The 25,611-nt window shown below is 39.9% G+C and overlaps 1 protein-coding gene across 1 annotated transcript in view; it reads right to left on the bottom strand.

Annotated features, from left to right (window-relative positions):
- The window catches only part of KIF24 (kinesin family member 24), an 84,716-nt gene that overhangs the window by 46,468 nt on the left and 12,637 nt on the right, over nucleotides 1-25,611 (bottom strand). The window contains exon 2 of the mRNA XM_032396795.1: nucleotides 5,592-6,240. Within this exon, the coding sequence (XP_032252686.1) occupies nucleotides 5,592-6,214 (623 nt within the window). The 5' untranslated portion in view covers nucleotides 6,215-6,240. The remainder of the gene's footprint in view (nucleotides 1-5,591; nucleotides 6,241-25,611) is intronic.

The raw sequence follows: 25,611 nt of genomic DNA, 5'->3' as shown, positions 1-25,611 counted from the left end.
ATCAACAACCTGAGCTGAAGGCAGACGTTTAACTGACTGAGCCACCGAGGCGCCCCCATTTACTGTTTTCTTGACCATTTAATCTAATTTTTTTTTTTTTTTTTATCCTACCTGGGTTGAAATACCTTGAATTAGGTGGTAGGTTTCAATGTACTTTTCCTCTGTTCCTCCTAAGTATATTCTGCCCCTCCCTTTGTCTTGCTTTCTTACTTCCTCTTTTTGTCCACCTGATATGTGTTTGTTAGAACACAATCCTGTATTTCTTCTTCCTAGGACAATTTTATGACTGGTGCTGCCCACCATCACCCTTCTATTAAGATGCATTTCTTTTCTGGCTCTGACTTCAGTGAACTTATCAACCTTAACAGCTAGAATATTTAATGAAATATTCCTTGAGCTAGGGATACAAAATTCATCAAGTTTACTTACTGAGCCTAATGAGGGTATACATGTGTATCTCTAACAACTGACCATTTACCTATATAGAAATTCCTCTTGGGGTGGCTGGGTGTCTCAGTCCTTAAGTGTCTTCCTTCGGCTCAGGTCATGATCCCGGGGTCCTGGGATCGAGCCCCACATTGGGCTCCCTGCACCGCAGGAGGCTTGCTTCTCCCTCTCCCACTCCCCCTGCTTGTGTTCCCTCTCTCACTTTGTCTCTCTCTGTCAAATAAATAAATAAAATCTTAAAAAAAAAAAAAAAAAGAAAAGAAATTCCTCTTAACCTAAGTAACATAGGATTCTTGAAAGTAGTTTACCAGGATCAATGCCTTTGGTCCATATACTAAGAATGTCTTAGACAAGACAAATTATTCCCTTCCTTTACACTTTAGAATTTGATTAATAGCCCCTAAAAAGCCTTTGTAATAGATTTTACACAGTATATTTCACTATATAATTGTTTCATATCAATTTCAATTTTCTGAGACATCCAACTGGCTGGAAAATTACTTTTTTGCCAGGATTTAAATTAGTAAAAAGGAGCAAACAGAATTTCTAATATAGTTCTATATATAGGATAGTTCTAATATAGACCATAAAGGACTATGTCAGGCTTTTAAAGCATGTTTTTTTTAAGGGGGGGAGGGGGGAGAGGGAGAGAGAGAATCTTAAGCAGGCTCCATGCCTAGTGCAGAGCCTAACACTGGGCTTAATCTCACAACGCTAAAATCATGACCTGAGCTGAAATCAAAAGTTGGACACTTAACTGACTGAGCCACCAGGTGCCCCGCCATGTTTTGTTTTGTTTTGTTTTGTTTTAACCAACATACAGCAGAGTTTTAAAAATGTACCATTTTGAGGGGTGCCTGGGTGGCTCAATTGTTGGGCATCTGCCTCGGGCTCAGGCCATGATCCCAGGGTCCTGGGATCGAGCCCCGCATCAGGCTCCCTGTTCGGCGGGAAGCCTGCTTCTCCCTCTCCCACTCTCCCTGCTTGTGTTCCCTCTCTCGCTGTGTCTCTCTCTGTCAAATAAATAAATAAAATCTTAAAAAAAAAAAAGTACCATTTTGAGGTTATGTGTGGCAAAATCCTGACAATCATGAAAAGTGGATGATGGGCATTAGGGGATTCATTGATTTATTCTCCCTTCTTCTGCATATGTTCGATTTTTTTTGTAAGAAAAACATTTTTTTTTTTTTTAAAGATTTTATTTATTTATTTGAGAGAGAGAATGAGATAGAGAGATCATGAAGGTCAGAGGGAGAAGCAGACTCCCTGCTGAGCAGGGAGCCCAATGCGGGACTCGATCCCGGGACTCCAGGATCATGACCTGAGCCGAAGGCAGTCGCTTAACCAACTGAGCCACCCAGGCGCCCCAAAAAACATTTTCTTTTTTTAAGATTTTGTTTATTTGACAGAGATAGTGAGAGAGGGAACACAAGCAGGGGGAGTGGGAGAGGGAGAAGCAGGCTTCCCCCCTAAGCAGGGAGCTTGATGTGGGGCTCGATCCCAGGACCCTGGGATCATGACCTGAGCTGAAGGCAGACGCTTAATGACTGAGCCACCCAGGCGCCCCAGGAAACAAAATTTTAATGCATTATTTTAACAAGGGCCTGTGTCAAAATCTCTAGTTATTGGGAGTATTAATAACCTAATTGTATAAAGCTAATCAAAGGACAGAAAAGTCTTTTTCAAAAGTGACTAGGGACTCTAGGATGGGTCATGTGGTCAAAAGGACTAGTTTTCCAGGTCAAGGGGCAAAAAAACAATGAATGTTCTTCTGCTAAAAGGCTTTTTTTTTTTAAAGATTTTATTTATTTATTTGAGGGGGGGAGAGAATGAGTGGGGGGGGGGAGGAGGGGGGGGGAGAATGAGTGGGGGGGGGAGAATGAGTGGGGGGGGCAGAGGGACAAGCAGACTCCCTGCTGAGTGGGGAGCCTGACATGGAGCTCGATCCCAGGACCCTGAGATCATAACCTGAGCCCAAGTCAGATGCTTAACCGACTGAGCCACCCAGGTACCCCTAGAAGGCTCTGGTTTTAATGCCCAGTGTTCCTTAGATGAAATAAGCTGTATCTTTCTGACATGAAGAGTTAAGACAGCTGGAGTTAGGTCTTTTTAAGATCTCTAAATGCATTAGACTTATTAAAATTCTGAGAACAGGAGTTCCTGGGTGGTTCAGTCGGTTGGGCATCTGCCTTCAGCTCAGGTCATGATCTCAGTCAGGGTCCTGGGGTGAAGCCCCACGTCAGGCTTCCTGCTCAGCGGGGAGCCTGCTTCTCCCCCTGCCCCGCCACTCCCCCGCTTGTGCTCTGTCAAATAAATAAATAAAATCTTAAAAAAAATTCTGAGGGGCGCCTGGGTGGCTCAGTCGTTAAGCGTCTGCCTTCGGCTCAGGTCATGATTCCAGGTCCTGGGATCGAGCCCCGCATCGGGCTCCGGGCTCCCTGCTCCGTGGGAAGCCTGCTTCTCCCTCTCCCACTCCCCTGCTTGTGTTCCCTCTCTCGCTGTGTCTCTCTCTCTGTCAAATAAATAAATAAAATCTTTAAAAAAAAAAAAAAAAATTCTGAGACCAGTAATTTATTTTGAGCTTACTTGATTTGAGGCACCCAAAGAGAATGCTCTTTGGACAAGATGACATCCTAACAGCAAGACTTAAGTTGGTGAGGGAGTTTCTCAGGGTTCTGAAACCCTGGCTGCTACTTAGAAATATTTGAGTAAGAAGATAATATGGGGGTTATTGGGGGAAAATGTCCTTTTTTATCTCTATTTCCCTAATACAATAAAGAGTGGGAAGAGTGATAAAATAATGACATAAAAATTAAAAAAACTCAATGGAATAGCTTTCACTCTGGGTTTGTCACGTATAAGCCTCTTATAAGAGCACGTATCTCACCATATGGTTGTCTTCCCGCTCACTCCCCCTAAGAGTCTAACAGCCTCCACGTATCCTGATTATCTTTAAACCTAGAATCAGACCTAGAAGAGGTAGTACTTAATACGTGCCAAATGAAATAGCAATATTTAAACTAAAATATTCATTCTGTCCAAATAAATAATGCAAATTATTTATAAGTAATTTGCAAAGTGATATCTTTATTTATAAATAATTCCAATTTAGTTTTTTTTTTTTTTAAAGATTTTATTTATTTGTTTGACAGAGAGAGAGCGAGAGCAGGAACACAAGCAGGGGGAGTGGGAGAGGGAGAAGCAGGCTTCCTGCCGAGCAGGGAGCCTGATGCGGGGCTCCATCCCAGGACCCTGGGATCATGACCTGAGCCGAAGGCAGACGCTTAACGACTGAGCCACCCAGGCGCCCTCCAATTTAGGTTTTTTTTTTTAAAGATTTTATTTATTTATTTATTTGAGAGAGAGAGAGAGAGAAACAGCATGAGAGGGGAGAGGGTCAGAGGGAGAAGCAGGCTCCCCGCCGAGCCGGGAGCCCGATGTGGGACTCGATCCCAGGACTCTGGGACCATGACCTGAGCTGAAGGCAGTCGCTTAACCAGCTGAGCCACCCAGGCACCCTCCAATTTAGTTTTTATGTGTTGTTCAATAAAAGACTAATATTCAAGAAAATATCTGTTCTTTCAGCAGAGCTAACCAATAGGACAGCAACAATCCTGGCTTTGACAGTCATGGAACAATCTAGTTCTCTAACAATTAAAAGAAGAAAAGAGTACTATATGCTCTGTGCTCTGCTAAACAAAATAGTTTTCAGAAATACTATAAAATGCAGTAAGTATTTCAAATTACTAAAAGTACTTTTTTTTTTTTTTTTTTTTTTTTTAAAGATTTTATCTATTTATTTGAGACAGAGAGAATGAGAGAGAGAGAGCACATGAGATGGGGGAGGGTCAGAGGGAGAAGCAGGCTCCCCGCCGAGCAGGGAGCCCGATGCGGGACTCGATCCAGGGACTCCAGGATCATGACCTGAGCCGAAGGCAGTCGCTCAACCAACTGAGCCACCCAGGCGCCCTAAAAGTACTTTTACCTGTAAAATTGGGTCTTTTATTTTTTGGGGGGAACAAAAGAACTGGTTGGTTATGAGATCCTCTGAAACCTTAGCCAATATAAGGCCAGATATAAATATACACCTTGTTTTAAGGTATGAATAATAGCCTTAAAAAAAAAAATAAAGAAAATGTGGCCTAAGAATGTATTTTGTGGGGCGCCTGGGTGGCTCAGTCGTTAAGCGTCTGCCTTCGGCTCAGGTCATGATCCCAGGGTCCTGGGATCGAGTCCCACATCGGGCTCCTTGCTCAGCAGGAAGCCTGCTTCTCCCTCTCCCACTCCCCCTGCTTGTGTTCCTGCTCTCACTATCTCTCTGTGTCAAATAAATAAATAAAATCTGTAAAAAAAAAAAAAAAAAAAAAAGAATGTGTTTTGTTTTTCCATAATTCACCATGTGTAACTTTTAAAATAACCAAACAACAAATATATGTTATTTTTAAAAGAACATGTTCTCTATTATACCAATGCTGGTATTAGGGACCTTATTTCAACATTTATGTTAAAGCACTAGGTGAAAATAACTTATTGTCACCCTATCAAAGTCTAAACTATATCAAAAGTGTCTTACTCTTTTGCAGTCACCAAAATCATATGTTCTTGCAGGGCTAGAACTGAAGAAAGCACTCAAAATCAGGACCATATTCCAGTGTGTGCAGGTTAGCTAATTGCACGAAAGACCTACTTAATTCAGCTACATGCTCTTTGTTTTTAACTAAGCTTTATGTCTCCTGGTTGAAGTGAATTTGATAGCCTTAAAAAAATCCTGTGGAACACACACACACACACACACACACTTTTTCCATTGCAGAAGGCCAGTTAACTGTTTTACCTTCAAGGATGTATTAGATGTATCATGTTACACTATAATAAATAATAGAAATAGGTCTGCTAGCGGAATAATAGCAGATCCTGGCAAGTAACAGCTGTTTGACATACACGAACAATATCATCTTTCTCCCATCTGGAAAGTCCCAATTCCTCACGGACTTTCCCCCATCAAGGTACTTCTATTATTGTCGCAGAAGCTGTTCACTATAATTTTCTGTAAATAAGTACTAGTTGCTCTCAGTCATGGAGAGGCTTGCCCTTGCCTGATGCTACCCTCTCCCCTACACCCCAAAAAAGATAAAAATAATTACCTGATACAAGATTGAGGGATTCCATAGTTATACCCTGAAACATGAGAGACTCTTTGAATAATGGGAATATCATAATCCCCCAGTAGTGGAGAAAAGTGATTTGATGAAAAGAGTGAAGTGTTAGTTTCTGTTTGCACATAGGAACCAGCAGCTGCAGCACTCAGAATTCTTGTTTTTGTAGGGGATTGGGGATCATCCGGCAGCATGTGCTCCAGCACTTTTAGGTAACTAGACTTCTGGTCATTAGCAGAAAAATCTGATAAACTGCACATCTCAAACCCATTGTTGTCGGTAATTCTGTCCTTGTTGTCAGCAGGAGAATCAAAATGTAGTTGCCTGCGAGGACCAGATCTGGATTCCTGAGGTTTACTGCACAGGCTGTTTGTCTGAAGAGGATGCTCTGGGCTACTGACTGCTTTATCTTCTTCCTGCATAATTTTAATGATTTTGATAAGTTGGAAGAGACGTTTGCGGTCGTTCATGTCATGTACTCCCAATCTGGAGTAGTCCTTCATTGTAACCTTGGCTAATTCATCTATTTTTTGAAGGCCAAGGGCAGTAAAATGAGGATAATACTGTGCAAGTTCAGCTTCACAAAGACATTCATACAACCAGGATGTCATTTTTTGTGAATAAGTTTCTATAAATTCTGAAAAGGAAAAAAAAGCCATTTACTTGAAATATAGTATATATATTCCTTTTAAAAAATGAAAATCACAAAACAAACATACAGAAAAATCCATTCTAGCATACCAAGTTTTTAAATATATTTTTCTTCTGAAATAATTAAACAGCACAGTGCATAAGTGTAGATGCTTATGATGCATTTGTAGTAACAGATGTAATTTATTCATCTGCTTAATACAAATGGAACTTCAGTTGCATATATACACAGGTACATGCACATACACACACAATGCAAGTCACTTACTTATTTCTAGGGAGTTCCTTCCAAGCTTGCAATATCTACTTAACACATGCCACCAACTACTGAAACCTTGTTCCCAACCACTGATTGTAGCAGGACTAATTTTAGATGTTCAAGTTAATGTCAAGGCATGTTGCACAACTGTTTCCTATGATTAATGAACAAAGGCTAAGAACTCTTTCAGAATGGAAAGCAGAATTAAATAGCAAACCAGAGAACTGATATAACTCAGAGGAAATCACATTTGTATCTGCTGAGTACTGATAAAAGTTAATTGAATAAAGAAGTAAAAACATCATTAATTCAGAATCTAATTCAGGATCTCAGACCATTCTAAAAGGCAGGTGAAGGTAGGTGGTTGTAGATGTTGTACAGAATATAAAATAATTTAACTGGGATAAATAAATAAATAACCTAGGAAAGTAATACTATGGTCAAGATTTTACATGGTTGCTGGAGGACCTGACTGGCGCAGTCAGAAGTATATGTAACTTGATCTCAGGGTCGTACACTCAAGCCCAACACTGGGTGTAGAGATAGATAGATAGATAGATAGATAAATAGATAGATAGATAGATATAGATAGATAAATAAACTTTAAAAAAAAAAAGATTTTAGAGGTGCCTCGGTGGCTCAATCAGTTAAGCGTCCAACTCTTGATTTCAGCTCAGGTCATGATTCCAGGGTTGTGAGCCCCACATTGGGCTCCACGCTTGGCAGGGGATCTGCTTGAGATTCTCTCTCTCCCCCACTCTGCCCCTCCCCAACTTGTACTCTCCCCTCTCTAAAACAAAATCTTTAAAAAAATAAAAAAGATTTTATATGGTCGAACATTGAAATGCTTAAAAAATTTTAACACCAAGGTATTTAATCAAATACTAATAAATGATATATTAATAACACATAATCCTGGTCTATTATAAAGTCAGGAACCCTGAGAAATTCTCCACACCACTGTTAATCAAGTTCAAGTTCATGAAAATATTAAAAACTACATTTTCTTTCTAGAAACTATTTTATAATTCAGTTTTCAAAATTCAGTTAATTCTTGGTAAAGCTTTTCTGGTTGTTTTTTTTTTAAGATTTTATGTATTTATTTGACAGAGGGAGACACAGTGAGAGAGGGAACACAAGCAGGGGGAGTGGGAGAGGGAGAAGCAGGTTTCCTACCGAGCAGGGAGCTCAATGTGGGGCTCGATCCCAGGACCCTGGGATCATGACCTGAGCCGAAGGCAGACGCTTCACGACTGAGCCACCCAGGCGCCCCAAGCTTTTCTGTTTTTCATTTTAATTTATATTTTGTCTTCATTCTAGGAGAAACAGAGTTCAGGGTCAGATAATAAAGGTGATTAAAGTACCTTGTATAATTAACTTCGGAGGTAATGCTTAGAGTAAGGAAAAGGCCAAAGAGCCTAAACATCCTAAACTCATTCTGCCCTTTTCCATTTGTGGAAGATTTGGGGGAGTGGGGGAGGGCCACAAATTCTTTGCATGTCCTTTCACATCAAGAGGCAGTGTCCTTTTCCTCCCATTGCATCTAGGCTGGCTTTGTGACTGTTTTGCCTGACAGAATGTGGTGGAGTGACACTGTGTGACTTCCATGCCTAGGCCTCAAGAACCCTTGCAGCTTCTGCTGTTCTCTTGCAATTCTTTTGCTGCCACATGAAGAAGCCCAACCAACAGCCATCATCGAAGCCAGCCACGTCAGATACGCCATCTTAGACTATTTGGCCCCAGTGGCACCATCAAATGATTGCAGCCACAAGAGTGACCCCCAGTGAGACCAGAATTACCTAGCTAGGCCTAGCCCAAACATGTGACTCACAGAACTGTGGGCAAATAAAATAATAATTGTTTTAAACCACTTAATTTTGGGGTAGTTTACTTCACAGCAGTAGATAACTGCAACACTGCTTCTATGCCATTTGAGGTGTTGTACCTTTGCCAGAAATGTTCCCAACCCCGTCTCCTAAAATGAGTTAAGCCCATCCTTTCAAAATAGCTCAATAGCTCTCTGCCCCACCCGCCATGAAGCCTTCTTTCATTTTGCATCCTCTTCTACCATTTACCACCAAGCACCCTAAACAGTAGCTGAATCAGGCCACCAACCCCTTTACTACTGTTTCTTCTACCTGGAATATCTGTCTTTCCCAAGAAAAACTCTACTTATAGTTTTCTTCTGTGAGGTATGCCCTAGGCAAAGGATTACTGGTATTTCCTCTGTACTTCAGTAGTAATAATAATAGCAACTAATATTATTGAGCATTTATTATGTAGCAGTCACTGTTCTAAGTACTATTTGTTAAACTTCAAGCAACCCTATGAAGTAGATACATGTGCAATCTTTGGCAAGTTACTTACTCAACATCTATGAAACTCATTTTTCTCAACTGTTAAATGGGAATGTAACAGTCCCCACAGTGCCTAGGATTAGGATTCAATGAGAGAATACTTGTAAAACTCTCAGCATAACACCTGGTATATACTCATTGCCCAATAAGTGTTGGTAGTTATTACTACGATGATTTCTTTTCTTTTTTTTTTTTAAGAATTTATTTATTTATTTGACAGAGAGAGACCACAAGCAGGGGGAGCGGCAGGCAGAGGGAGAGAGAGAAGCAGTCTCCCTCTGAGCAGGGAGCCCGATGTGGCGCTCGCTCCCAGAATCCTGAGATCATGACCTGAGCTGAAGGCAGATGCTTAGCCACCCAGGTGCCCCATACTGTGATTTATTTTTTTATTACTTACCTTCACCTAGCACAGAAGCTAGAACAGAATAAGCCTTCAGTGTTTTGGTATGTTTTAAGTTACTCCCAAGCAGTTACATTTCCTCTGTGACTCAGCCTAACCCAGAGCAACAACAGGTTAAGTGCTATGCAGTCTTCCTATATTTCACACACCCATTCCCTTGGTGACATACCAAACTCTGATTACCATGACCTCTACTGCATTCCTTAATCAGTATCTGAAAGACTAATGTGTTCATCTTGCAACGCTTGGCTATCCCATACTATCCTGAGAGGGGAAGATGCTGGAGCCAGCAGTAATCTGGATATGCAGATTAAAGCCCCCCGGGCATACTTCTACATAGGGCATACTTCTACATAAACCGCAGCATGCTGCCTTTCTGAGCTCTATAGTTAGCCTACATTCTTTTGTTTTATTTTTTGCATTTTCTTTTTTCAGTGCAAAAAGGTGTTTTTATTAAAGCACAGGGACAGGACCCATGGGTAGAAAGAGCTGCTCTTTTTTTCTAAAATTAGATACGCTTTTTTGGTATCACATTCCATTTTACAAAGGTCCAACCTCCTCCTCCTTCTGGGGCAGAATCACCCTAGGAATTTAAAAATATAAAGATACTAAGTTAAGCAGCTGCCTTCAGCTCAGGTCATGATCTCAGGGTCCTGCGATCAAGCCCCGCATGGGGCTCTCTGCTCAGAGGGGAGTCTGCTTCTCCCTCTCCCTCTCCTGTGCTAGGAAACAATAAAATCTTAAAAAAAAAAAGAATGTTTAGGGACTGGTTAAATAAATAATAGTAACCCATTAAATGGGATACTATGAAGCAATTACAGAGAATAAGTAAACTCTCAATGTATTATTGAAGAAAAAGTAAGCTCTTCAATATATTGAAAAGTGACTAAAGCAAGGTACAGAACAGTTTGTATGTTTGTAAAGGTTTGTAAAGGTACCAGTTATTAAAGAGAAAGAGATAACTATCTATGATAGATCTATATATCTGCTTATCAGGCATAAAGTATCTCTGATAGGATGCACAAGAAAGTCAGAGTATTGGCCTCTAGGGGGAGGGGAACTAGTTGAGAGGGCAAGTGTGGGAAGGAGATTATTATATACCAATAAATGCCAGTAGCTATTACCTTTCCTATTGCTATTTCTATTTCACTGCTGTCTCCCATCACCCAGAGCAGGACCTAGAACAGCTGTTTTTTAACTTATGAAACTATGTGACTATATAATTTATTTTAAAAATATATTCCTAGGGGTGCCTGGGTGGCTCAGTCGTTAAGCATCTGCCTTCGGCTCAGGCCATGATCCCAGGGTCCTGGGATCAAGCCCCGCATCATGCTCCCTGCTCAGCAGGAAGCCTGCTTCTCCCTCTCCCACTCCCCCTGCTTGTGCTCCTGCTCTCGCTATATCTCTGTCAAATAAATAAAATCTTAAAAAAAGAAAAAAAGAAAAAAATACATATATATTTCTAAATCCATCTACCTTCCTCCTTCCCAGCCTTCTCAAATTGACCTGATACAACTACTTGTTCCTATTTTGGTGTTTTTCCCTCTAGCTTTTTATTTTTTTAATGCATTTTTTTTACATTGTATATAACATTGTACTCATAACCATATTGCAACCTACTTTATTTAACATAAGCATTTTCATATTCTGTTTGTTATAGCCATTAAAAACAATTCACACAATTATAAATAATGTTTGCTGAATAGATGAATTACCCCAGGGAAATGTGATTTCTCTCTCCAAATTTCTATAGTGTTTCGATTTTAAAACTGATAGGGGCACTTATTACAGACTCATATATATTTATTTATTGCCAGCCTTGTTCTAGAGATGATGTAAGGTGGCTCTGCCTTATACTATAGTGTGAATTCTTCAAGAGAAAAGTAATATGATCTGCTCAGTCTAGCATTTGAGCTAGAAAGGTATGTAACAAGTATTTGCTGAATGAACACAATCTGCTTAGGGTAAAGAACAAAAGTTCTACCATTTCTACTTTTTAACCGAGGCACCTACGTGATTACAACATTGCATGAAGCTTGCTTATGTGGCTATGGAGCCATTTTCTCTGTGTCCTAATTCTCTACAAGTCCCACCACCCAAAGTACTGGGGACAACCTCAGCGTCCTTACAACCTAGAAGAGCCTGATAACAACACAGTATCTCTACCAATGTCACCTTGAACACTTCATATAGCTCAAAAAAACATTTTATGTAACAAGGCTAATAACATTATTTCAGCACTTAGTGCACAGTCATACTACTTTGATGATCTGATTAAACTAAAATTTATTTTTATATTTTATGTCAAGAACTATGTGTAAGTCCTTTACATAAACTATTTTATTGAATCTGGCTAAACCAGAATTCCATTTTATTTTTATTTTTAAAGATTTTATTTATTTATTTATTTGAGAGAAAGAGAGAGCATGAGAAAGCACAAGCAGGGGGAGGGACAGAAGGAGGATCAGACTCTCTGCTGAGCAGGGAGCCCAACGCGGGGCTCGATCCCAGGACCCTGAGATCATGACCTGAGCCCAAGGCAGACATTTAACCAACTGACCCACCCAGGCACCCCTATTTTTATTTTTTTAAAAAAGATTTATTTTAGAAAGAAAAAGAGTACACATGGGTAGGGGGAGGGGCAGAGGAAAGTGGAAGAGAGAATCCTAAGCAGACACCCTGCTGAGTGAGGGAGCCCTACATGGGGCTCAATCTCACCACCCCCAGATCATGACCTAAGCAGAAACCAAGAGTCAGACAACCAAGTGAGCCACCCAGGTGCCCCAAGATTATTATTTTAAACATGTCGGTAGACTACCAAAGAGTTTGTTTAGTAGTAACTAATATAGCAGAAGATAACTGGGTTAGGAGTCAAAAAAATCCAGGATCCAGTCAGGCTCTACCAAGACTCAGAAGTGATACATGGTTAAATTATTCAATGGCTCTGGGCCTCTTCAAGTTTAAAACTAGAATAATTTCTACAGGTATTGACTTGGATATGTTAAAGTACTAGATACATGTACTGATTGTATAGCAGATAGATTCTGTAAAGCACCCACTAACTGCTTGGCAAATGGCAAGCACAGCATTTTAAAATATAAAAAATTTCAAACATTGGGGCACCTGGGTGGCTCAGTCAGGTAAGTGTCTGCCTCTGGCTCAGGTCATGATCCCAGGGTCCTGGAATCGAGCCCCACATCGGGCTCCCTGCTCAGAAGGGAACCTGCTTCTCCCTCTCTCTCTCTACTACTCCCCAGCTTGTAAATCTTTAAAAAAAATTCTCAAACATCACAAAAGTAAATAGAATTGTACCATAAACTTCCATATTAACCATCCCTAGATTCTTAAATTATCAAATTTGCCATACTTTCTTTCTCTATCCTCTTTCCTTTGCTGAAATATCTTTTTTTTTTTTTTTTTTTTTTTAAAGATTTTATTTATTTATTTGAGACAGAGAGAAATGAGAGCACATGAGATGGGGGAGGGTCAGAGGGAGAAGCAGGCTCCCTGCCGAGCAGGGAGCCCGATGCGGGACTCGATCCAGGGACTCCAGGATCATGACCTGAGCCGAAGGCAGTCGCTTAACCAACTGAGCCACCCAGGCGCCCTCCTTTGCTGAAATATCTTAAAGTAAATCCCAGATATGTCATTTTACCTCTAAATTCATTTTTAAGTGGACACTATTTTAAATGTATTTTAAATGTTATATATATATTACTATATTTTAAATGTAACTATAATGCAATTATTATACCTAATTAAAAATAATTCATGGTATCTTATATTCAGTCCATAATCTAATTTCCCCAATTATCTCAAAAATATCTTTTAAAAATATTTATCTTTAAATATATGTGTGTATATATATATATATTTTTATCAAGGTATAATTGACACACTTTTTCAGGTGTACAATACAATGATTCAACATACTGCAAAATGATTAGAAGTCTACTTAACATCTGTCACCATACAGTTACCAAATTTCTTATGATGAGAACTTTTAAGACCGACTCTCTTAGAAACTTTCAAATATGCAACACAGTATTATTAACTATAGTTGCCATGCTGTACATTATACCCTATAACTTTTAACTGGAAGTTTGTACTTTTTGACTCCTTTTACCCATTTCATCCACCCCCACAACCCCTACCTCTGGCAACCACCAATCTGGTCTCTATCTATGAGGTTGGTTTTTGTGGTTTCTTTTAGATTCCATATAGAAGATCATACAGTATTTGTCTGATTTACTTCACTTAGCATAATCCCCTCAAGGTCCATCCACACACACACTTATACATATACACTACTTCTTTATCCATTCACTCCCTGATGGACATTTAGGTTGTTTTCATATCTTGGCCATTGTAAATAATGCTGCATATACCTTTTTTTTTTTTTTTTAAGATTTTATTCATTTGACAGAGAGAGATACAGTAAGAGAGGGAACACAAGCAAGGGGAGTGGGAGAGGGAGAAGCAGGCTTCCTGCTGAGCAGGAAGCCTGATGCGGGGCTCGATCCCAGGACTCTGGGATCATGACCTGAGCCAAAGGCAAATGCTTAACGACTGAGCCACCCAGGTGCGCCTGCATGTATCTTTTTGAGTTAGTGTTTTCTTTGAATAAGTCCCCAGAAATGGAATTGCTGGATCATACAGTAGTTCTATTTTTATTTTTTTTTAAGATTTGAGAGAGAGAATCCTCAAGCAGACTCCCCTGCTGAGCATGGAGCCCTACATGGGGCTCTATCCCAGGACCCTGAGCAGACCACTCAACCAACTGAGCCACCCAGGTGCCTATTTTTATTTTTTTGAAGAATCTCCACAGTGGCTGTACCAATTAACATTCCCACCAGTAGTGCACAGGGCTCTTGTTTCTCCATATCCTAGCCAGAATTAGTTATATCTTGTCTTTTTGATAATAGCCATTCTAATAGGTGTTACAGCTCAGTGTGGTTTTGATTTGCATTTTTCTAATGATGAGTGATATTAAACATCTTTTCATGTACCTGTTGGGCATCTGTATGTCTTTGGAAAAATGTTCAGATCCTCCACCCACTTTTTTTTCCAGATTGTTTATTTTGCTATCAAGTTGTAGGAGTTCTTTAAAAAATATATCCAGAATATATAAAGATTTTATTTATTTGTCAGAGAGAGAGACAGTTCAAGCAGGGGGAGTGGCAGGCAGAGGGAGAAGCAGGCTCCCCACTGAGCAAGGAGCCCGATGTGGGACTTGATCCCAGGACGCTGGGATCATGACCTGAGCCAAAGGTAGACGCTTAACAGAGTCCCCCAGGCATCCCTCTTTATATATTCTGGATATTAACCCTTTATCAGATATATGATTTGCAAATATTTTCTCCCATTCAGTAGGCTGCCTTTTCATTTTATTGATGGTTTCCTTTGCTGTACAGCAGCTTCTTAGTTTGATGTAGTCCTACTTGTTTATTTTTGCTTTTGTTACCTTTGCTTTTGGTGTCAAATCCAAAAAATCATTGCCAGAACTGACGTCAAAGAGCTTACCACCTATATTTTCTTCTAGAAGTTTTATTGTTTGAGCTCTTACATTCAGTCCTTAATCCATTTTGAATTAATTTTTGTGCATTTGCATGTCGCTGTCTGGTTTTCCAACAATAAAATATTTATCTTTAAACATTTATGTATGCATGTATGTATTTAAAGATTTTATTTTTAAGTAACCTCTACACCCAATATGGGGCTTGAACTCACAACCCTGAGATCAAGAGTTGTGTGTTCTACCAACTGAGCCAGCCAGGCACCCCTAAACATATATATATTTTTAAAGGTTTGAGAGAGAGATCGCGCACGCGCGCACACACACACACACACACGTGCACACACGCAAGCGATGGGGGTGGGGGGGTGGAGGGACAGAAGGAGATGGGGAGAGAGAATCACAAGCAGACTCCCTGCTGAGCACGGAGCCAGGAGCCAGATGGGGGGCTCAATCCCATGACCCCAAGATCATGACCAGAGCCAAAATCGAGTCAGATGCTTAACCAACTGAGTCACCCAGGCACTCCCCCAAATATATATATATGTGTGTATATATATATATATATATATATATATATTTTTTTTTTTTTTTTTTTAAGATTTTATTTATTTGAGAGAGAGAGGACGTGAGCAAGAGGAAGAACAGAGGGAGAGAAAGCCAACTGAGCACCAAGCTTGAGGCACGGCTCGATCTCACACCCCAGAGATCATGACCTAAGCTGAAATCAAAAGCCCAATGCTCAAACGACTCAGCCACCCAGGCACCCCTAAACAAATATTTTGAAAATATCTTTTTACAAAAATATTGTTTAACTCAGAATCTGAACAAGTTCCACACATTTGGTTATGTCTCTTAAGTCTTTTATCTTACACAGCAGTACCCCATCCTTCCTTTTTTTCCTTTCTATTCCTTGATTTGTTGCATAAACCAAGTGTGTTCCAAGTATGAGACATACTAAAACAAAACAAAACATTGTTCATTTAAAATTCAATTTTAACTAGTGTCCTGTTTTGTTTTGGCCTAATCTTGCAACCCTGTATTAGAATCAAGTTCCACATTTCCACATTTCAGGCAAAAATACTTCACAGGTGCTACCATGTGCTTTAAAATACATCACCTGGGCGCCTGGGTGGCTCAGTCGTTACGTGTCTGCCTTCGGCTCAGGTCGTGATCCCAGGGTCCTGTGATCGAGCCCCGCACCAGGCTCCCTGCTCAGTGGAAAGCTTGCTTCTCCCTCTCCCATTCCCCCTGCTGTGTTCCCTCTCTCACTGTGTCTCTCTCTGTCAAATAAATAAATAAAATCTTTAAAATACATCACCCTAGGGGCGCCTGGGTGGCTCGGTCATTAAGGGTCTGCCTTCAGCTCAGGTCATGAACCCAGTGTCCTGGATTAAGCCCCGCATAGAGCTCCCTGCTCCGTGGGAAGCCTGCTTCTCCCTCTCCCACTCCCCCTGTTTGTGTTCCCTCTCTCGCTGTGTCTCTGTCAAATAAATAAAATCTTAAAAAAAAATTTTTGGGGGGGCGCCTGGGTGGCTCAGTCGTTAGGCGTCTGCTTTCAGCTCAGGTCATGATCCCAGGGTCCTGGGATCGAGCCCCGCATCGGGCTCCCTGCTCGGCAGGAAGCCTACTTCTCCCTCTCCCACTCCCCCTGCTTGTGTTCCCTCTCTCGCTGTCTCTCTCTCTGTCAAATAAATAAATAAAATCTTAAAAAGAAAAAAAAAAAAATTTTTTTTCTTTAAAAAAAATAAAATACATCACCCTCACATCAGAATATATGCAAATGTCTGCTAGAATTGCAGCCTGATTCCTTCATTGTAAAGTTCTCTCATCAGCCATTAATCCAACGGTTTCATCCAGTGATGACTGCTACCTGCCTCAATTATTTCATGAAGGGCTGCAAAATGGTGATTTTCTGAATATATCATTATTGGTGGAATTTTCCTGTAAAGAAAAACTTTTTGTCAACAACTAGAGCTACTTGATTATCCAAAGTAGAGTTTGTACATGAATGCAGGAGTGGTATCTAATGAGTTCCTTTAGGATTTGGATTTTGCTTTTTTTGGGGGGAGTAGGGTGCTTTTTAAAAATTCACTATTAACTCAAGGTTTTGTTTTGTTTTGTTTTGTTTTGCTGTTTTTAAAATATATATTCTACGTGTTTCAATTAGCTTAGTCTTTGACAGCTTCATCTTTTATATTTCCTGACCAAAACCTAAAATGAGCTTTCCGCCAAGAAACACTCCTCTGTCTTAGAAGTAGCTGCCACTGTCCCACATCCAGCTAAAGATTATGCATTCCCAGCAAGTCTTAAGCACAGAGGGCCTGAGCATTAGGGAAAGGAGGAGATCAGGAATAGCTCTATACAGCCACAACTAATCCAGAATGGTCACTACTTACTTCATATTTGAGTTACTGGATATTCTCTCTAGGTCAATTTTCAACTTCAGTGTCAACTCCAATGAATTAGTTTTGGCTTCTGGAAGTATTTATTAAGAAGGATTTTGAGTATTTTTAACCATTAATAGAATACAGGATGAGAATTGGGGGAGAGGGTATTGTCAAATCATTTCCATTTTGTTTCTTGTGCTCCTCATATATTGGGAGTTAAAAATTTACCACTGACACCTTTGTCACACTGTGATAAAATGATGTAAATAGACTTCTACAACATAAAGGTGATAGGATACAATATCCACTAAGAAGCAAAACTATCAGACAAATAAATGGTATTAGATCAAAATTTTTAGTAAATTAAGTATTTCAAATATTTTAAGAAATTTGACCTCAAATGTCCTCTATCGCTACTAGTTCATAACATTTCAGATAAACATGACAAATGGATAAAGGAAGAGTTAGAGGGGCGCCTGGGTGGCTCAGTCATTAAGTGTCTGCCTTCGGCTCAGGTCATGATCCCAGTGTCCTGGATTAAGCTCCGCATAAGGCTCCCTGCTCAGCGGGAAGCCTGCTTCTCCCTCTCCCACTCCCCCTGCTTGTGTTTCCTCTCTCGCTGTGTCTCTCTCTGTCAAATAAATAAATAAAATCTTAAAAAAAAAAAAAAAAAAAAAAAGGGAAGAGTTAGAGATCAAGGCTGACGGCTGTTGATTTTGTTTAGTGTTTGAGCATCCCTACTACATTAACTACAGAGCAAAGTGGGTAAATAAATACATATTTATACAAATACACAAGTACATATCTGCGCTTTTCCCCCTCCTATACCCATGGTAAATAATCCAAATCTATTCAGTGTTTTTTCTTATTAAGCCCTTATTAAAAGTTGGAATCCCCTTTTTGGGGTGTGTGTACACAGTAGTGTACAATTCCATGAATTTTGACAGTTGTATATACCTGTGAAACGACCACCACAATTAGAATGTAGAACATTTTCATTACTTTCAAAAGATTCCTCATGCCTCTTTGCATTCTATTCTTTTCTCTGCCCCTGGCCCTGGGCAACCACTGATCTGCTTTCTGTCATTATTTATTAGTTTGCATTTTCTAGAATTTTATATAAATGGGATTATACAATATAGTCTCTTTTGTATCTGGCTTCTTTCATTTAACATAATGATTTTGAGATTTATCTGTGATACACATCTCACTCCCTCATTTTCCTTAGAAAGAGAAAAACTGGATGAATCAATGAGTGGCCCAAAGTAACATAGCTCTCAAGTAAGTTCTAAGATTGGAACTTAAGTCTTCTCATGGCCAGTCCCATGTTCCTTCCGCTATTCCAGCTGCCTCCTTCACAAGTAGGGGCAAAGACAGCCACATTGCCATCCCCCTGCCACGACAGACCTACTATCTACGCTGCTCAGCGGTCCAGGAGCCTCCTGCATCTGTGCTGCAGCAGGGAATGCCTCCCACCTGCCATCACCAAGAAAATTCCCTGCACATCAGTGAAATCCAAATGGGGCCAGATGGGCAGGGTTTTGTGTGTGTGTGTGTGGGGGGGGGGTGTTAATATTTATTTATTTGAGAGAGAAGAGAGCGCATGCGAGCAGGGGTGGGGGGTGGGGGAAGAGGCAGAGGGAAAGGGAGAGAATCTCCAGCAAACTTCCCGCTGAGTGAGGAGCCTGACACAAGGGCTTGATCCCATGACCCTGAGGACCCTGAGATCATGACCTGAGCCAAAATCAAGAGTTGGATGCTCAACCGACTGAGCCGCCCAGGCGCTCTGATGGGCAGATTTTTATACATAGGGCCCACTCACATTCAATGCCACAAGTATGCAGAGTTCTCTTTTGTGACACCCAGAATCTGCTAGGTCTCAGCTGTCGCGTTAACAATCAGAAATTACTCTTGGAAGAAATCCAATTGGCAGAAATTCAAACTTTCTTATCCTGGTGTTAGAGAAAATCAACTGGAAGGAATATATGCAACTTTATACACAATTAAGGAAGTTTATTCACATTCCAGGATGCGGATAAGATCCAACTATTTCACATGCTCTCTCAAACTCTCCATTCATCTACCTAAAAAATGTAACTTTATCCATTTAAATTGCCTGAAACTGAACTTGGAATCAGATTAACTCTCAGTCATCTAGCTGTGTAAACTTGGGCAAAGTCAGTTTCTCTGAGTTTAATTTCCCCTCTCAAAGGATGCAGTAAGAAATTTATGTAAAACTAATTTGAAAACTGTAAAGTACTCCATAAGGATGGCGACATGCTCTCTTATTCAGCACTGATCACTGTGCCTGGCATGTAGGAAGTGCTGGCTTCCTGACTAGATACAAATAGATGCACCATATGAAGACTTTTAACATTGTTAAAAGATAGTTTCTATTATTTGGTGAAAAGTTGAATATATAACAGAATCAAAAAGTAAGGGACTAGAGATACTAAAGTAGATATACTTGCAAAATATACTAACTAATAGCAATAGTATGTGTAGGCTTCTATTAACTTCAAACTATTTCATCAATGACAATTGTACAAGTACTTTTCTCTCTTTCATTGGCATAGTTAACATAAATGTCTGATTACATATATAATATGGAGATATTAGATGATGCTATATATTAAAAGACTAACACTTGATACAAATATAAGTCATGTGTATGTGTGGTCTTATTTGATTTTTCTTTTAATCAACTTTACTTACATATAATAAACTAGACCCACATCAGGAGTAGAGTTCTACGAGTTTTGACGAAATACAATCAAGACAGTCCCATCAGTCACTTCTAAAATTTCCTAATACACTCTTGGCTATCAATCCTCTCCTCTACCCTGGGCCCAAGGTAATCACTGACCTGCTTTCTGTCACTATAGATGAGTTATATTTTCTAGAATTTCACATTAAATAAAATCATATAGTGTCATTGTTATTTTAAATCCATGTAACATATAGAGAAAAGAGATTTTCAACTGTGTGATTTTTCTTTCTTAGGCCTTTGGAAAAAAGTTAAAATGATATCAGTTTTCATAACTTTTTTCACTGACCTAGATGACATCTGCTAATAAAGGAAGACATTTCTTAAATCAGTCTAATTTTTTTAAGTCAACCTGAGAAAAACAAGGAGTTGGTGAAACAAATACACATATAGTGTCAATGACTTGGAAAAAATATTCCTTATAAAACTTGTTTGAAGCAATCCCATGGGTAAATTGGATATCGATAGATAGATAGATAGATATTTTTTTAAAGATTTTATTTGAGGGGCACCTGGGTGGCTCAGTTGTTAAGCATCTGCCTTCGGCTCAGGTCATGATCTCAGGGTCCTGGGATCGAGCACCGCATCAGGCTCCCTGCTGAGTTGGGAGCCTGCTTTTCCCTCTCCCTGCTGCTCCCCCTACTTATGCTCACTCTCTGTCAAATAAATAAATAAAATCTTCAAAAAATATATTTTATTTGAGAGAGAGCGCGAGCAGTGGGGAGGGGCAGGGGCAGAAGGAAAAGCAGACTCCCCGCTGAGCAGGGAGCCCCATGAGGGGCTCCATCCCAGAACCTTGGGATCACGACCTGAGCCAGAGGCAGCCGCTTAACCAACTGAGGCACCCAGGAGCCCTGGATATATTTGTTTAAATTTTTATTTGGGGGGGGGGCCAAGGGGCATATGGACAGAGGGAAAGGGTGAGAGAGAATCCCAAGCAGGCTCTACACCCAGCACAAAACCCACAGCAGGGCTTGATCTCACGACCCATGAGATCATGACCTGACCTGAAATCAAGATCTCACGACCCCAGGATCACGACCTGAGCCAAAGCAGCCGCTTAACTGACTGAGCCACCCAGGCGCCCCAGTAAATAGGCTATTTTTGCTAAAAGAGTTCTGTCTTCTACGTCAAGGGGGAGACAACTGAGTAACTAACATGAACCCAGTGGCAGGTATTAGTATTTCAAAAAACCTGAAGAAAATATCAGAATCCACTGTTATCTTCACAATTCTATAAGCAGACTATTCAATACGTCTAATAAAAGTTTCTGATTGCTATAAAAAAGTAGAAAATCTAAACCTAAGGTCTATATATTCCTTGCTAATCAGAAAAACTGGGGGAAAATGGCCCAAGTTCAAAAGCACCCAAGTTATTTTTAGTTTCCCAAATTCATGTGACATCACATATACTTGAATTATCAAAGAGGGAATAGGAAAAAAGGGTCAATAAATCCCTCCAGGACATCATTAAATTCTAACAACTTTATTGAGATATAATTCACATACCATAAAACTCACCCATTTAAAGTGTACAATTCAATAGTTTTTAGTATATTCAGAATTGTGCAACCATCACCACAATCCAATTTTAGAACATTTTTATCACTCCAAAAGAAACTTCTACCATTAAACTTTAGATATTACATTAACATCTAAAAGGGAAAAGCTCTTCCCCTAAAGCTTTCACTTCTATAATTATCAAAACCAAAGTTAACCATGGAAGAAACTGAGAAAATGTACTGAAATTTTCTGTAGAAATTTGAGCTGCGGGGGTACCTGGCTGGCTCAGTAAGTAGAGCATACGACTCTCAATCTCAGGGTCGTGAGTTAAAGCCCAAGTTGGGCATGAAGTCTACTTTATAAAAAGATGCACATGCTGAACACTTAGACTCTTCACGCAGAGAATGAAAATCTCAAGAGCTTTACTTGAATAAATTAGAAAGGCATAACAAACATGTTCTAAGTGGGTGTGATGGCTATAGTTTTTAAAAAGTAATTCAAGGGGTGCCTGGTTGGCTCAGTCAGTAGAGCATGTGACTCTTGATCTTGGGGTTGTAAGTTCAAGCCCCACGTTGGGTGTAGAGATTACTTTAAAAAACAAAAGGGGGGGTAGGGGCACCGGGGTGGCTCAATCGGTTAAGTGTCTGCATTTGGCTCAGGTTATGATCTTGGGGTCCTGGGATGGAGCCCCGTTCTCAGGCTCTCTGCTCAGCAGGGAGTCTGCTTCTCCCTCTCCCCTCGCCACCCCCTGCCCCCGCTCCTGCTCTCTCTCAAATTAAATATTTTAAAAAACTAAAAATAAATAAAAATTTAAAAAGAGTAATTCAATATTAGCTTAATAACGGACAAACCAAAACCATTTTATTCAGATGCTTAGGAACTGTATTCTTATTTTATTTATTTATTTTTAAAAAATTTTATTTGACAGAGAGGGCAAGAGAGTACAAGCGGGAGAAGTGGCAGAGGGAGAGGGAGAAGCAAGCTCCCTGGTAAGGGTGAGCAGGGAGCCCAAGGTGGGGCTCAATCCCAGGACCCTGGGATCATGACCTGAGCCGAAGGCAAACGCTTAACCGACTGAGTCACCCAGGCGCCCCTCCTTATATATCGTACATAAAATAAATTTGTCTGCTTAGAAAAAGAAAAAAAAGCCTGACTCACTTGTACATGGACTTCAGGGTATTAAATAATCTTTCTGTTATTCTGATAATGGTTAATTGATTCCTCTTTAAAGGGTATTTATTTATATTATAAAAAATACAGTGAAGAGGAAAGTAAATGTGGTTTTGGGTAGTTTTTATAGTAGCTGAAAACCTGCATGTGTTCATAATCTTTTTAAAAGAAAAATATTCAAATTGATTACAGAAAAATTCATGTTCCCAAATTAAAAAAAATTCTCTCCATTCAACAATAAAATTTCAAATTATTTATTTTCTAAAATATTTTATTTATTTCTTTGAGAGAGTACGAGAGTGAGAGAGAGCACGGGGGGTGGGGGAGGCAGAGGGCGAGGAAGAAGCAGTCTCCCTGCTGAGCAGGGAGCCACACACAGGACTCGATCCCACCACCGTGAAATCATGACTTGAGCCGAAGGCAGACACTCAACTGACTGAGCCACCCAGGCACCTCAAAATTTCAAATTATTTATGCTAAGCAACTCCTGAAACAACTAAGAGTTCATAAATGCCAGAATTATCCAGATCATTTGTGAGGAAATTAAAAAAACACAGCCACACAGTAGACAGAACTTAAATGTAACTAATCCTATACAGAACCTGACAAATAACAACTTACAAAGTTCTTTAAATGACCATTAAGTTTTGGGGCGCCTGGGTGGCTCAGTCAGTTGAGCGTTTGCCTTCAGCTCAGGTCATGATCCCAGGGTCCTGGGATCGAGTCCCACATCAGGCTCCCTGCTCAGCGGGGAGTCTACTTCTCCCTCTCTGTTCTCTCTCTCATGTTCTCTCTCAATTTAAAAAAAAAAAAATCTTTAAATGACCATTAAATTTTAAGTAAATATTTCTGTATGGAAAAGCTTTTTTTTTTTTTTTTTTTTTAAAGATTTTATGTATTTATTTGACAGAGAGAGACACAGTGAGAGAGGGAACACAAGCAGGGGGGAGTGGGAGAGGGAGAAGCAGGCTTCCTGCCGAGCAGGGAGCCTGATGCGGGGCTCAATCCCAGGACCCTGGGATCGTGACCTGAGCCGAAGGCAGACACTTAACAACTGAGACACCCAGGCACCCCTGGAAAATCTTTTAAAAAGGCTCATTTAGCAAGATACATTTATGAAATGCGAAAGGATAATATCTCCTTCTAAATATGATTTTATTCTATTAGAGAAAAAGTTCTTAATGAAATGGCAGAGAACATATGGTTCTTGAGAAAAAGAAAAGAGAGGTGCAGTGAAGCAGGTTATCTTCACCAGGGGAAAAGAAGTGTGGAAGAACAGAACAGAAAAAATTAGAGAAGGCAGAGCTATGGAGAACTTTCAGAATCAAGAATCATGGGGCTAGGGGTGCCTGGGTGGCTCAGTCACTGGGCATCTGCCTTCGGCTCGGGTTGTGATCCCAGGGTCCTGGGATCAAGCCCCGCATCAGGCTCCCTGCTCAGTGGGTGGCCTGCTTCTCCCTCTCCCACTTCCCCTGCTTGTGTTCCCTCTCTGTCTCTCTGTCAAAAAATAAATTTAAAAATCTTAAAAAAAAAAAAAATCATGGGGCTAAATCAGTAATACTGAAAAACAGTTTGACATTATCTTATGAAGTTGAGCCTTCATATATCACAGAAGTAAGCAACTCAATTCCTAGGTATACACCCCACAAAATGTTTGCACATGCTTTAGGAGGCGCATACAAATATCTTCATAGCCGCACTCTTCACAAGAGCCAGAAGCTGAAGATAACCTGAATGTCTATTGGCTGGAGAATAAATAAATTTGGATATATACATATAATGGAATATTATACAATAGTGATAAAAGAACTACAGCTACATTCAGTAATTTATCAAATCTCAGAAACATCATGAGAAAAACAAATCCTAGAAAACTGTTTTTATTTATAAGGTTCAAAAGCAAGCACATCCAATGTATTATTTAGGCATCTAAACATAAAATGTAGAATAGTGGTTACCTCTGAGGAGAGAGCAGGGAAATGTGCAAGAGGAGAACATAGGGAGATCATGTGCTACGTCCTGGATATTCATTTTGTATTATGCTTTATAACTTACATATATGTTTCACACTTATTCTTTGGTATGCACCACATTGTATTTCTGTAAGATTTAAAAAAAAAGAAAAGGAATTCTACAGCTAGCCAGGTCAATAGAAATCATCTAGTCAATAGCTGATCTAATCTAGAATATTTAGCGCATGAAAGATTCCTTCATACCTTGCAGTTTGGCTTACAGAGCGTTTAAATTTTTTTTTAGAATTAGTTGCACTATTTAAAAATCAAGAGCAATTAAAAATAATCCAGTTTCTACTTTTCTTGAAAATTAAAAGATAGTTACATTGGGCCTACAATAAGATAAGTCAACAGATGAAAACTGAGTTGTGTCTGCTCTCTTTATAAGACCATATACTACCCTATACACCATGGTCTCTTTGCTCCTGGTTCCTTTATGCCAACCAACTTTATTCATTTACATTAATTGGTTAGCCCTGGGGGCATTTGAGTTTGTGAGCCAGGATGTAGTCCAACACTTTCATTTTATGTGGTAACTAAAGCTCTGAATGATTAAGTGACTTGCCCAAGGTCACATAGCTTTGGTAGGCTAAACCTCCATGGCCTCTTCAAACATCTTCCTATTTTCCACTCTCTATATACTCAATTATGTATGTTTTAAACAAATATGCTGTTCTTGAAAGTAAGGGACTACATAGGAAGGTTAGCATGCATTAGAGCATATTACACTCTAATTATTATTATAGTAGTATGAAAACAAAAGGACTAAAATTGCTTTCTTTTCTTTTTTTTTTTTTTTTAAGTAGGCTCCATGCCCAGCATGGAGCCCAACATGCGATTTGAACTCAGGACCCTGAGATCATGACCTGAGCTGAGATCAAGAGTTAGATGTCCAACTGACCGCATCACCCCAGTGCCCCAACTAAAATAGCTTGATTGCCAAGAAATATTTCTTCACCTGAGTTCCCCTAAATTGTGACAATGA

Source organism: Phoca vitulina, unplaced genomic scaffold (genome assembly GCF_004348235.1).
Source record: "Phoca vitulina isolate PV1807 unplaced genomic scaffold, GSC_HSeal_1.0 scaffold94, whole genome shotgun sequence".
Taxonomy (NCBI): Eukaryota; Metazoa; Chordata; class Mammalia; order Carnivora; family Phocidae; genus Phoca; species Phoca vitulina.
The sequence above is the reverse complement of the archived record's forward strand: the minus strand, read 5'-3'. Positions and strand labels throughout refer to the sequence as shown.